The 14,022-nt window shown below is 39.8% G+C and overlaps 1 protein-coding gene across 1 annotated transcript in view; it reads left to right on the forward strand.

Annotated features, from left to right (window-relative positions):
• The window catches only part of LOC108786077 (coiled-coil domain-containing protein 178-like), a 128,324-nt gene extending 119,402 nt beyond the window's left edge, over nucleotides 1-8,922 (forward strand). The window contains exons 14-15 of the mRNA XM_018555296.1: nucleotides 5,780-5,929; nucleotides 8,869-8,922. Coding sequence (XP_018410798.1) covers nucleotides 5,780-5,929; nucleotides 8,869-8,922 — 204 coding nt within the window. The remainder of the gene's footprint in view (nucleotides 1-5,779; nucleotides 5,930-8,868) is intronic.
• The last annotated feature ends 5,100 nt before the right edge of the window (nucleotides 8,923-14,022 follow it).

Genomic DNA, 14,022 nt, shown 5'->3' on the forward strand with positions numbered 1-14,022 from the left:
AAGGCCCCGCCGTAGTTCCGCCCATGGACAGGGAGCCGCAGCAGAGGGATGAAAGAGCCACATGCGGCGCCGGAGCCGCAGGTTGCTGACACCTGGTATAGTGCAACAAACATTAAATACATATGTTAGATATGTTAAAAATGTATTCTTTGCCCTGTAAAATGTTACAATTTATTGTATTCATACATTTAGTTAAATCTAATAGCCTTATCCTACCATCATCATTAAAACTGATGTTTCACTTATGTACTTGCATACGCACAAAGCAACAAAAAGCAGATTACCCTCCACTAGCAATTTTTTATGGTAAGGTGCACTAAAAGAGGGGTGAATGATTTTGCAGTGTTCATTATAGTTTGATAATTGGCATGCCTGTTATTGTTTGGACACACTGCTAGTCCACCCCAAACCATAGAGAAAGGCATTCTGAGGAGAATCTTTTTTGGGCACATGCAGTACTGTGAAAAAGGTTCGATCTGCAAATTCTCAGACACATGAGAATGAAATGGCCCTTAACCTGGTGGACATAACTGATATCAAAGTTGTCACTAAAACACCTTCTAAACACTTTAGAACAGCATTTCTCAACCTGTTCACCTTGTAAAAAAGGAAATAATACCCATAAAAGATAAGCTGAGCCTAAGGCCCTACCCTTACATTGGTGGTCATAGGGAGAAGGTCCCCATAACATTGGTGGTCATGGTAGTGCCCCCCTACATTGGTGATCAGTAAGAGCTTGGCTTCCTTGAATTAGTAGTCAGGATCATTGAGAAGATTGCCCCTTACTTGGTGGTTATTTGTCACACTTACAGATAGCTAAAAAGATTAATTGAGTCAGTGGTTACTTAGAGGAGAAACTCCACTGGTCCCATACCACTGACCATCATGTGATGTTGGCCCTAGAAGTATGCAGACACCATAAGGAAGGAGGCTATTTTCAATGTGCTCACTACTCAAGGAACCCCTAGCAATCTCTGGAAGAATCCTTCGTACCTTTGTTAGTAGTCACAGAATTATTAGTATAAAAATATATTCCATGTAAAAATAAACTTGTTTTTGAAAAGTAAATAATTCAAATAGTTTTCGTTGCCTTTTCTATGGGATATAAAGCCGATAAATGTATACTTTCCAAAAACAGCAATGTTAGAATTAATGAAAGATTATTTACTATACCTTTTAGCTTGTCATGCACAATCTATTTGCTCATCTCCCCTATCAGCAGTGTGATTGGTTGTCAGTCTTAAAGTTGGGGGCCTAGGAGGGGGGAGATTTGGGCTCTGTGATTGGTAAAATGACTTGAGTAACCAAGTGGATCGGTGTAGCTTACTAATGAATCATGTGCAGTATTAACTGTAACAAAAGAAATGAAAAGGAGATTGTTCGCTGTAGAAACCACATTTTATTCTTATTATGTCTTTATATATTGCAAGTGTACTAGCTATAAGTTAGGTTAATATCTTATATCATTAGCAATATGCAGACACTCATTTGTATAAAATGAAAAATGTTTAAATTACTGCAACATAAGCCATAGTGAGACTGATTTACTTAAGGGGTTGAGAATCTTTACACAATAAATTGTGGGAATATTCATCTCAATTATCCAGTCATGTCAAAAGCAAATCACTGAAATTTTGCACACTTTATTGTGTGAAGATTCACAACTCCTTTAGGAAAATATATGTTAAATATTCACATAATAGCATTTCTAGGTGAAGTGGGATGAATAAAAAATGGAGCAGAAAAAGGAGAACAATTTTCCATATTCCTGGTGCCTTTCCATGTAACCAATTATGGGAACTAAGTAGAAATAATAACCACAGGAACAGAACGGGTCCAAAATATAAAAAATGTTTTAATTTAGCAATGACTTATTGAAACAGTCAAAATCGAGAAAGTCAACTTGCCTCCACATCCAACTTGTAATGAAACAGAAAGACCAGCTAGCTGCCTGGCAAATGTATTCTAATGAAATCTGAGCCACAGATGCCTAGTAGGTTGCCACACCTATGGTGGAGTGCAACGAGAACTGTAGAAGTGGAGAGATGTTTTTAATTTGATAGCAGACCAAGGTGGTCCAGATGATCCAAGATGAAATGGTTTTTGCCATAGCTGCCTTGCCCTTTCTTGACTCCAGCAGGAGAATAAAGGACCTGTCTGAGTGCCTGGATGCTGTTCCATGCAGATAAAAGGGCTTGCCTGTTGCCATCAGAATAGCCAAAGTAACAGCTGTTAAAAAGGCACATTTTGAGGTAAGATACCACAAGGACTCTATAGGTTCAACAGAAAAATTAGGGCTTCAAAAGCTAGACACAAATTGCAATGGGATTAAAAAAAAAACCTGTTCAGAGGCTTTAAGCAGACCTTTACCCCCTTTTAATAAAAATCACATCAGCATGCAGCTCCGTATGACGATAAGAAATTATCTTACATTAGACCAAATTGTTTGCTTTTTAATAATGGATACTGCTTTTCCACCTACTGGTTGAGTAAGTCTGGCCTCACAGATGCACCTTGGGAAGGCTGCATCACCAATGCCTTCCTGCCAAATCTCGGGGGAAAAGGCATTTTTTTCCCCCAGATGATGCTTTTTGAAGAAATGCCAAGACTAAATTCCTAAGAAGTCTCCTGAAAGGAGGGACTAAAACTCTAGTATATAGCCTCTTGAAAGTCACCAATGGTACCCTTTGGTCTTTGATGGTAATCACTCAAATTCTTTCATAGTGCCCTATAGGGAAAGCCTGGGCAGGCCTTATTTCAGAAGAGGTCTAAGGCATTCTTTAACAGAGTGATTATGGAATTTTAAAAGCAAAACAACAACGGTCTGTGAGTAGATCCAGATCATATGAAAGGTTTATTTGACACATGCGTGTGGGGAAAGCCTTAGACTGTCAGGCCAGTTCCAACCCCACTCTAGTTCATACAGCTCATAAAGGTCCACACATCAAGATAAAGAATACGTTTACATCATTGTTCAGTTTAACAAAATAAAAAATACAACCAATCCTGAATCAGCATTATTTAGGAATCGTTCCTCACGTATACATAGCAAGTGTCTAAATTAGATAAACGGAAAAACTCCTAGAATGACAATTTCTCCAAACACTTTAATATAACAGCTAGCCCCTTCTCAGAAGAGTGACTTGCAACTTTGTCATGAATAAGTGACAACACATGTGTTTAAGTGTACATTAAATGTTTTAAAGTCTCTAACTGTATTTAATAGTAAGTATGTTTTTCTTTAATATAATATACATCTAGAATATGATCGTATAGTGGAATGCCTTTTTAACCTGTCATTTTAGATATCATATTTACTTCTGGTAGTGTGCCTTATCTTATACAATATTTACTAAACAGTCTTACCTATGAGATACATTCCATAATATGTTTCACTAAGCAGAAGATCAAACTGATTGACAAAATGGAATCTGAAAATGTGATTCAACAGGGATCATCATTTATCCCTACACAAGAGGGATTATTTTGAAAATGAATGTTGTAAAAGTGCTTATGTCTGTCTTTTAAGGACTGCTGCTTTCTCTTTTGTCTTGTGGGATAACAGCAGACATATCACATGTTACCCTTTTTATAACTTACTGTAGGTGAGAGCCAAAAAGCTATTTACCATTTTATGGAATGTAAGATAACCCATGTTATAAAATAGGGAAATAGGCTGTTCACTTTGCCAGGGAATTTTAACCTTGCAGGGGAATTTTCCCTTAGCTTAATGAATGCGGTAAAAAGACACTTTGTAAAGTACAAGGAGAATATTTTTGCTTGCATATGATTGGATGATGGAAGTCACCTCTTTCACTAAGCTAAGGGAACATTCATTTGCAAAGTGATAATTCCCTTGCAAAGTGAATAGCCTATTTGCTTTTAGCAAAACAACCCCCAAGAGACATCATGGGACTCATCACTGATGTCGATGACTGATAGAGGATGTATTAGAATAATGTCCATTGGTAGAGAAGGATGAATGATAATGGAAATGATTTGAAGTCCTATGAGGCAGCGAATATCTGGGGGTAGAACCCTTATCTTCCCTCTAAGAGCTTCTCCCAATGGCAGGACTAAAATAACAAATGAAAACGTGCGAGCTGCACTCGTTTAAGAAACCAAACAATGGCTAGTCTGAAAGAAGTAACTCTAACCTAACAGTGGAAGGATCTTGGACACATAGAAAGTGTAATCAGAAAAGCTAGAAAGCAGACTGGATACAGCTATGTAAAAAGCACAAACGAGTGCAAGAAACAAATTCTCCTCAAATCTGCCCACCAAAGGGGTGAGAAAAAGGACAAATCGAGAAATAACATGAAAAGCTACCATAAAATAGATGCAAGGCATACATTATAAACCGATAAGTGCAATATAACCAACCATCATTCACCTAAAGCAAAGAGGTTGCAGAGAGGCAGCACACTAAAAATAAGTAGATGATCCAAAAACCTAGTAACTCACCCGAGGCACCATAGGAGGGACCAGAGAACAGAAACATGACATGCACCATAGGTAGTGCCTAAGACCATAATACTGTGCATGCGCTTAAATCTAGAGGCCCACTAGAAAAATATTGTTAATTAGTGATGCATTTCTAGTGCAAACCCAAGTGGATACCTGGGCGCAAGAAAGTGGCCTTTGGCTGACTTCTGGAATGTGCGATCACAGAAAAAAATGGTGTGAGCATGAGGAAACCTTTTATTCCTACACTGGAGGGCTGTCCAGGGGTCAAGGGGTTGGAGCCATGCCCATCAGTGCCATGGGAAGGCGCCAGAAAAATAAGAGCTGTGAAGGGAGGGGTGCAGGGCCTTGGCCAGCCCAGAGAGTAATGAGATACCTCCAGAAGAGGGGAGGGCTATGATGTGCAAGGAGGGATGGAGCTGTGCTAGGGAACTGACTAGGCAAATTCTCTAGCAAGTTCAAAGGCACTTTGCAAGTAAATAAAAAATAATTTATGGAAGCAAAACATTTAAAATATTCAGGTTTGGTGTGCTTTTATCTGCAATTTTTAAAGTTTGTGACAGGGTCTCTTTAACCTATAAGTACTCCAGATTCAGTGCTTTACACTGTAAAAACTTTATAGCTACAACCTAACATATTTTTGCTGGTTAATGTTGTCTAGTATATGTTCAACTTATTTAAAAAAAGTTAATTATAGCTTATCTGCTCATGCCATGCTATATTTTCATATATTGTTATTTGTAAATATTTTCAGATATATACAGTATGTGTGTGGAAAATGCACTATGAATTATACACGTGCATCCTCTGAAAATCTGTCAATATGCTGGGTTACCTTTGCTTTTTTTGTTACGCAGCATGGCCTACAGAATCTCAGAGCTGTGTTTACATCCTGGTTCCAGGAGAAATGCTGCTCTTGTAACCCAATCCATAGCATGTCTCCAGTCTCTAAACAGCACCTTCTAGCAGTGGCCAAAATACACTTGTTCACACCAAAGCACAATGGGGGAATTTAATAATACTGGAGCAGACAAAATCTGGAGCAGTTGCCCATAATAACCAACCAGCTACTCTCTTTAGTTTGTTCAGTTTTACTTTGAAAATTAAAGATGGAAGCTGATTGGTCAGTATGCACAGCTGCTCCAGATTTTGTCTGCTCCAGTTATGATAAATTCCCCTTAATGTATTAACCTTTTTGAGGGGCTGTAGGGGCATATACAAATGCATAATTCTTGGTGGTAGTGCACTTATTCTTTCACAGAAATTAAATATGTTTAGGTTATTCTTTTTTTTTTTTGTATTAACTCTAATGCAGGCAGCATTGGAAGCCGCGCTCAAAGAAAATTCCACACTAGCTAAGGAATATAAGACTTTCCAGGTCAACTATTTGGATGAGAAAGACAAGTTAATGGTCAATTATGAATGCAGGCTGAGGACAGAAGCAACAATAAGAGACTACTTACAGGTAAGTCAGGAACATCGTGAAGGTATTAGTGTTACTAACATAACATTGTGTACTTAGGCTTCTTATACTGTATCTGAGCACCCCTGCACATAATGCTCACAGTTAAAGTGTGCTATCATACCCTAAGACAGGAGATCCCTCTATAGAATTAAAGTATTTTTTTGACAGTTCTCTCATGGAGCTGAACACACTGTATCTTGAAAGTTGCTTGTGACCTCCCGAGAGCTCATTCAGTTCTGAGAAGAGTCCGGCAGATTGATTAAACTGTAACAAAAAATGGACTGTTGATAACAATCAATTAGGTTACATATTTTATGTTTGAGTTAGTAAACAAATAATAAACATGTAAACATAATAATTTTACCTTGAAATTACTATTTTATGTTTCTAACTACATCTTTCCTTTTTTCATACCCTTTTGTTTTTTTAAATGCTGATTCATTGTTCATGCGTATGCCTAAACCCTAGTGATCATATTCAAGTTTATATCCAGCAGTCATGTGTTTGCTTGTCTGATTTATATGGGTGCATACTTTGTGCACAACATTCTTACATCATCAAAATTTGGTGTAATTTATTAATGATTGTAATACCAATTTTATAGATACTGTGTGTATATATATATATATATATATATACACACACTGTTAAAGCTATGCATTTTCCCACTTAGAGATTAGGCCTGATTTTACTATAAAATATGAGGTTTTCTATTGCATAAATGTGCTTTTCTCTTATAAATGTGCTTGCCACTGGTTAACTGCTCCAGCAGCTAAATGCACATCAGCTAAGGTGTGGTGTACCTGGAAGCAAAATTGTAGCTTCCCTAATGGTTTGCTTTTCATGTAGGAATCCTGCATTATGAACTGTATATCAAAACAGCCTTCATTGTACACTTTTTAAGTCTGAGGTCACTAGGTGCGAACATACTCCTGCTCATGGAAACCTGCAACAAAAATCTGACTTAAGTAACTTCTTATTTGCCAGATCTCTACAGAGAGACCACTGCTTCCACACCAAGAGCAATGCTAGTAATGGACAAACGTTTCTACTCTGTGCTGTGACTGCATTCTATATAAAGCAAACTGTAAGGCCCCTGAAATGACTGCACCCCATGTCGTGCTATGGGGAATTAAATCTAAACAACATGTGTCAGTTTACATCAGATTTCCCCTGATCTGGCAGGATCAGGTCTAGCGAAACAGATCTCAGACCCGTTTGTATTTCCAGACCTGGCCGAAGTCGGGGGTAACCGGGTGTAAACAGATGCTCGTCCATTCACACATGGCTGCCCATAGCCTTACATTGGGCATCCGATCAGGTCCGCTTGAAAAACTGACAAGCGGACCCGATCGGACCACCTGTGTGAAAGAGCCCTAAGACTTTGCACACCTTTTGTTTTGATGCTCCTGAAATATATTTAGCTAATTTAAACAAAGTTCAGTTGGCTTTTAAAGTCATCACAAATGTCGAAAAATATGGATATGGAATTTACTAACAATAACCCAGTAAAACAATCTAGTTTTAGTTTACAACAATCCGATCAGTTAATAGATGATTTCTGAGTGATCACTGTGGGTCACTACCTTGTCACACTGTCATAGCTCTTTTAACTTCTGACTGATTGGACCTGATTATTTGCTCATGTGTATTTATTTATTCATTTTGTTTGCTGTATTACATATCTGTGATTTAAGTGGGCTAAAAAACCCATGCAAATATAAAGACAGGCTAGGAAGAACTTTTATCAAGTATGCTAGAGCGGTCCTTTTCATTCTAATATGAAACTATTGTAAGGATCATTGCACTAATGCAGGAGGATTTGTGATAATGTTGCAGAAATTTTTACTGTCAAAACGGAACTGCAGTGTAATGGCTTTTGTTATCATGGCTTCTAATAACTACTCAGCATAAATTGACCCCACATATGTTAAACTGAAATAATATGTCAGGCACATAATAAGATAAAGGAGACATGGAAGATGCAGTGACAATTCTATGATAGTCATGTGATAAATTATTAAACATTTTACATTGTTTGTTAGCATTTTTGCTACACGCGGAACAAAACTTTACCACTGAGAAGCAAAGGTCAATAAATACTGTATAAGCACATCTCTAAAATGTATAATGAAATGTATACTGGATTACCCTATGTTGTGTTTATTCCTGTGCAAAATTGTGTTCACCCAATGTTAGAGTAAATAAGTTGTAGAGTAATGTATATAAAACACAAATAAACAAAAACACACATTTTTGCAAGCTTTAAAAGGGAACTCTTGACTAGGGAACTTAGTAAATGCATTAGCAACAGTCTGAAAAAATATTTACCATAGGATATGATTTAATTCACCTTCCACATTGGGTGTTCACACAATATTAATGCTTGTGCTGATAAATCCCCCATTTTTTCTGAATGTTTGGATGGTATCTCTAGCCAAGATTGTGGTCCGTAATTTAGCTGCAAGTACAGTTCAAGTATATTTTCACTTTTGCAGCCAAATTGGGAAAGCACCCGTTACATGCTCCCAGAGCATAACTACATTTTAAAATATTTTAAATGTGTTGCTTACCTTTTTACTTGTGTGACAATCATGTGCCGAGCTGAATAAATATATACAATTCAGTGAAATATGTGATATAACAATAAGATATATAGGTATATGCTTTAAAAAATATATTCAAAAGAGCATATCAAAACATGAAAAGATGAGAACAAAGTGATAAAAGCAAAGTCCAATGTGCAACAATTATAATCGTGCAAACAAATGCAGGGGATAGTCCACCACTAAATAGATTCAAACTTCCAAGTAAGCAGTTGCCACAGAATCCTGACAGACCTTCACCTCCACCCACTGAATGCAAAAATTGGAACGGTGCTCACCTGGGGAGATAGACCCACAGAACTAGGTCTCAAAGCGCATTTCCCTTTTTAATAGGGGAGGGAAGCCCGTATGAATGAAGACCAGATAACCTCCTCAGCTCGCATATAGCATCATCATTTCAAAGGGAGACAAAATATAAGGAGGACATTGTGCGTATCGTTTACAAAATACAATTTATTGAATAAAAGCAGGTGCTCACCATGTCACAGGTGACAAAAGGCATAAAACAAATATCTAATGGACACATTTATGGGTGCAATGGGACTCCCATCTGTCCGGCTCAGCTAAGAGTGACGTCAAATGCTCAGCCCTACGTACGTTATATCTATGCGTGACTTCATTAGGTGGCTGGCACCTGACTTTGTACAGGTGTAAGAATTGATGCTGGTTTGAAGCCAAAGGGTAGTCACACCAAATATTGATTTAGATTTTTCTTCTATTCACTAACTTTGCAAATTGATAAAAATCAACAATAAATAAATATATTTTTTAAAGCATTCTTACATTACAGCATTTTTTCACACCTGCCTAAAACGTTTGCATGCTACTGTATGTCTAAAACCAGCATGTTTTGGAGTAGGGAAAGGTTAAAACTTGTCAGATTGTATTTGCTGTCTTTGTACCTATGAGGAGATTTCACTTCCGTTTCACAGGCACAATAGGAAATCTATCTGAAGTGAGGAAAACCCTTTTTAGACAGTTGTCATCAAAACAAGGGCCTCCATTGGAACATTTTACCTATTATTTTGTGCTCCAGTGAAAACTCCAAGTTATGGATTTTCCTGCTACATGACAACGGTCATCAGGCCAAATAGAGTGAATCTCTCCATTGGTGATACAGACAGCAATGAAAAAGGGTCATAAATATTCATCCTCTCTATTTGTCACAGTGACCATAGTCACCGGCACTGAAAGTGAGGGAAAATCCAACATTTTGAAAAGTCACCAGATCAGGAAAAGAGATAAAGTCTCATGACAACTTTCTTATTTTGGAGAGAGACTTCCTCTTACTTCCTGCTGTTTTTAGTAGGCAGAAAGTGAAAATCGAGATGAATAACACAGAGACAGACAAAAATACAGGCAACTGAAGACAGAGAGCAATTTAAATGGCGCACACCAGCTGAAACTTTGGTCAAATAGTTGAGTGAATGAAAGGTGAGCTTGTGATGTGTATAAATCACAAAACCACATATTGAACTGAATGCAGTTCTGGGTACTGCACTGTAAAAGAAGAAATGTTGACAGGGTTCAAAGTCAGAATGTTAACTAATTTGAATTGTCCTTTAACCTCTTGCCGTCCGCCCGTAGTAGAAAAACGGACGGACGGCACTGCACCTCATTCACCTCTGTAGCTGTAGGTATTGTGAAGAAATACATCTTCAAGATTCACATCAGAGGAACTGAAGTAACAGCATCTTTCCCCTTCACTTTCTATGGAAACAGAATCATGCTAGGCTGCCAGCCTTGTAATGTAAACAAAACCATGTGCTTGTAAAGTGTTAGAAACTCACTAAAACTCAACTTTAAAGTTTTTGTTGTGACCTTTGAGTATCTTTGAAGATAAATAACTTAACACTCTAGGCATTTAGACAGGTCAATGATCGCTTGTTTTAAAGCTCTTTTACTGCATGTTACAAATATGTTTAAAAAATGCACAGTCTGAGCATAGGAGCAGTTTAGATTTGAAAATAAAATATCATAGAGGTAAGCTAACCCAAAATTACATAGTTACATAGTAAAAAATAATTGCCCCAGCAGGCCCACCCATTACATTCTGAATGTAGAAAATGATTGAAAGGGGCAGACACAAGGCCAGTCACCTTACACAAAGAGAAGGGGCAGCAATGACTAGTCTACAGGAAGCTCTTGCACTAAGACAAAGTTTCAAGCTTGATAACTGCAGAGATCTGGGATAAATCCACAAAGTACACCACGATTCCAGTGAGAATACACATGCTTCTGGTATTTAGGCAATCCCAGAGTTCAAATTTAATAAACATTGTATTGTATAAAGCTAAGGGTAACATCAGTTGTTTATGGAGAAAGACAATTTTAAAATTAGTAAAGGAAGTAGTAAAGTAAGAGTATTTCAGTTGTAGAATGCCCTTCAGGCAGAGGTAGTGATGTTGGCAAAAACATTTAAATTGGTGGGATTTTTTTTTTTTTTTTTACTGATGATATGCATAGTTATATTAGTAAACGATTATATTGAAATGTGTAATGGAAGGAATTTATTCAGCTACCTTTTTTTGGATTCCGGAAATATTTTTCCCAGGAGACAAAATTGGCTATAACTGCCCAGGAAGTTTTGTTTTACTTGATAAAAACCAAAACTACTTGAGATCAGTAAAGTCTGAAGACTTATAGGTGTCTCTTCAGCCTAAAGAAGTATATTTGCTGAACTTAGTGAACTGAGTGCACGCAGCTAAATACATAGAAACACGTATACAGGATCTGTTTACCTGCCAAAAGATTTGTATTGCTGTTTAGCCAATTCTGAGATTTAAGCAGCCCAGTGAATCAGCACAGTCAAGTTTGTGACCTGGCTTTCTCTGCTGTAGTTATATAGCTAGTTTACCTCCATGCATTCTATTAGCATGTTATATATCGGCACATCTGCACAGTGGCACTGCCAGGACAAGGTCATATGCCATCCAGCTCTCACAGTAAAGATATCAAACTGTAACTATCACCCGCAGGTGAAGCAGGGAGCAGAGTTAATAATGGAGTGCCCAACCAAAATACATGTAACATATGAGTTTAATAGGGGTGCACATTCTGTCTTTCAGTAAAATATGGGCCAACAGTGATGAAGAAATTATCACTGGCAGTATGAGAAAAAAATGGCCCTAAGTCTGTGGTTTCACTAGAAGTAAAAAAAAATGCCTCTCTGTCAGTGGTGTCACTATAGGGTAAAAAATGAATGGTATCACTAACAGGAAAAATGCCCCAGCATAGGTAATATTGCTAAAGGGAAAAAATGCACTAGTGTCAGTGGGAGGAAGAAATGCTCCATGTTATCAGTCTAAGGAGGACTGCTATGGCATATGTGTCAGTGGAATGACTGGGAGACTATGGGAGCCCTGTAGAATGTATTTACCTATAGGTTGAACTTGATGTTTTTTTTTCAACCTGACTAACTATGTAACTAGGGAGCTCTGTGTGGCTCTAAAGGGGGAGGGGAGATAAAGGGCTCTGATGGTAGTATGAGACTCTTTGGGCATTTAAAAAGGGAGAGGGGATATCTGAGGCTGAGTTTCTCCCCCATCCTTTGTGTACTTACAGACCTCCCTCTTAGTTTGGCTCCCACCTAGGAATGAGGGCAGCTTTTTTCCTCTATCTGGTCTTGTGAAATGTCACATGACAAGGGGAGATAGGAGAAAGAACAGTCTGCCCTCACTCCCAGGCAGGCACCAATGCTAAGATGGAGATCTGCTCTCAGCGGGCGCCCTGTCTATCTGCTCTCCTCTGCCCACAGTGGGCTGCTATTGGAATGAGGAGAGAACAGAATACTACTCCCTGTATCTATCGTGCCCCTGCAAATTACAAATGGCTGATACCAAATTAAATTTAGGTATTTAAACGAATTTAGGTTGAAATCGATGATGTTATCACATGATATTCTTCAGAGCAGGCACTTTGAGCAGCTGATGAGAGGGGCCAGCAGGGAAGAGAACAAAATGGGTTAAACTTATTGCTGGGGTTGTGGGTGACAGTGTAGGTGTTGACAGAAGGGCAGAGAACACCCCTGTCATAGCTGCAGCATTGAACTGCAAAACAGGTTCAGTGTTGAAGCATTGCAGCGCAGATGTGGGTGGGAGTATCGTGCTGGACAATTAAGATGTGCACAGTTTCTTTTGTAGGGTGTGTGCAGCCAGGAGTGTGGGTATCTGTAAGTCCAGTGACAGAGGAGCAGAGGACTTCCCTATCATATCTGCAGCATTGTTAAGTGCAGGGGTCGGCAACCCGCGGCTCCGGAGCCGCGTGTGGCTCTTTCATCTCTCTGCTGTGGCTCCCTGTGAAGGGGCGGAACTACCGCCGGGGCCTGTAGCTGTGGGGTGGGGGGGCCCGTGAGGTCCGGTCCTGGGCACCCCCCCGGTGGAGTATGCGGCAGTGCAGGGTCCAGGAGCCCCGCACTGCCGACGGGCTTCTCAGAAAGGGGGCGGGTCCTGTGACTCACCTCCTCTCCCGGCTGCGTCCTGAGTAACAGGCGATGGGAGAGGAGAAGTGTGTGTCACATGCACTGCCCTCTGCAGTGCACACCGTCTGGCTGAGATGCTGGCTGTGAGGCTTGGCGGGTGAGTCAGAAAGAGGAGCGGGGGGGAGGGAGGGAGGGAATGTGAGAGTTGTGGAATGTGAGATCGCACTCACAGAGTCGGATAGAAGTGGCATTTCAGGAACGAACAGCTGTTCCAGGGCAAATCAGTTCTCCTGCACATACGATTTGCGATGCCGATCTGCCCTGAAACAGCTGAAAAAGCGTTGGAATGCTTGACCTATTGGCAGTCACACCTTCCACCGCCAAAAAACTGGGCGGGATTACATTGAAATGTGTGACCACGTCATCGGTCACACATTGTAACGTAGTCACAAACTTTGATAGAACACCGCCATCAGGGGGGTACGGCTGGTCCCCATGTGAGGGGTCTGGGCAGCCTGGGGGGCCTCTTACATGAGTATCAGCTGTACCAGGGGTGGCATGGCAGAGGTGACAGGGGAGGGAGTGAAGGAGGCCAGGCCCCAGCAGCAGCAGGTAAGAGGAGTTGGGAGGAGGTACAAGGAAAGGGACCAAGGCGACCAGCCCACCTGAGGCCCTGCAGAGCCCACCATAGAGAGTCTCAAATGGGCTGTATAGGATCTATGGTGTGCTCTGCAGGGTCACTCAGGTGGGCTCTGCGGGGTCTCAGGTAAGTCCAGATTCAAGTGCGTTACTAAGCCCAGAGTCCAGTGCGTTGCTAAGCCCAGAGTCCAGTGCGTTACTAAGCCCACATAAACCTATATACATGTTATAGCATAAAGGTAAAAAACAATATATGCAGGGTTATCTTCATTTTAAATGTCAAAAGGGTTTTGTGGCTCCCGATGTTTTCTTTTCTGTGGGAAACTGATCCAAATGGCTCTTTGAGTGTTAAAGGTTGCTGACCCCTGGTTTAGGGCTTATGAGCTATGCTTTATTCTGAGAGAACCAGTTGCAATGGTACAGTGCAG

This window comes from Nanorana parkeri, unplaced genomic scaffold (genome assembly GCF_000935625.1).
Source record: "Nanorana parkeri isolate BGI_ZX_2015 unplaced genomic scaffold, ASM93562v1 scaffold191, whole genome shotgun sequence".
NCBI classification, from domain to species: Eukaryota; Metazoa; Chordata; class Amphibia; order Anura; family Dicroglossidae; genus Nanorana; species Nanorana parkeri.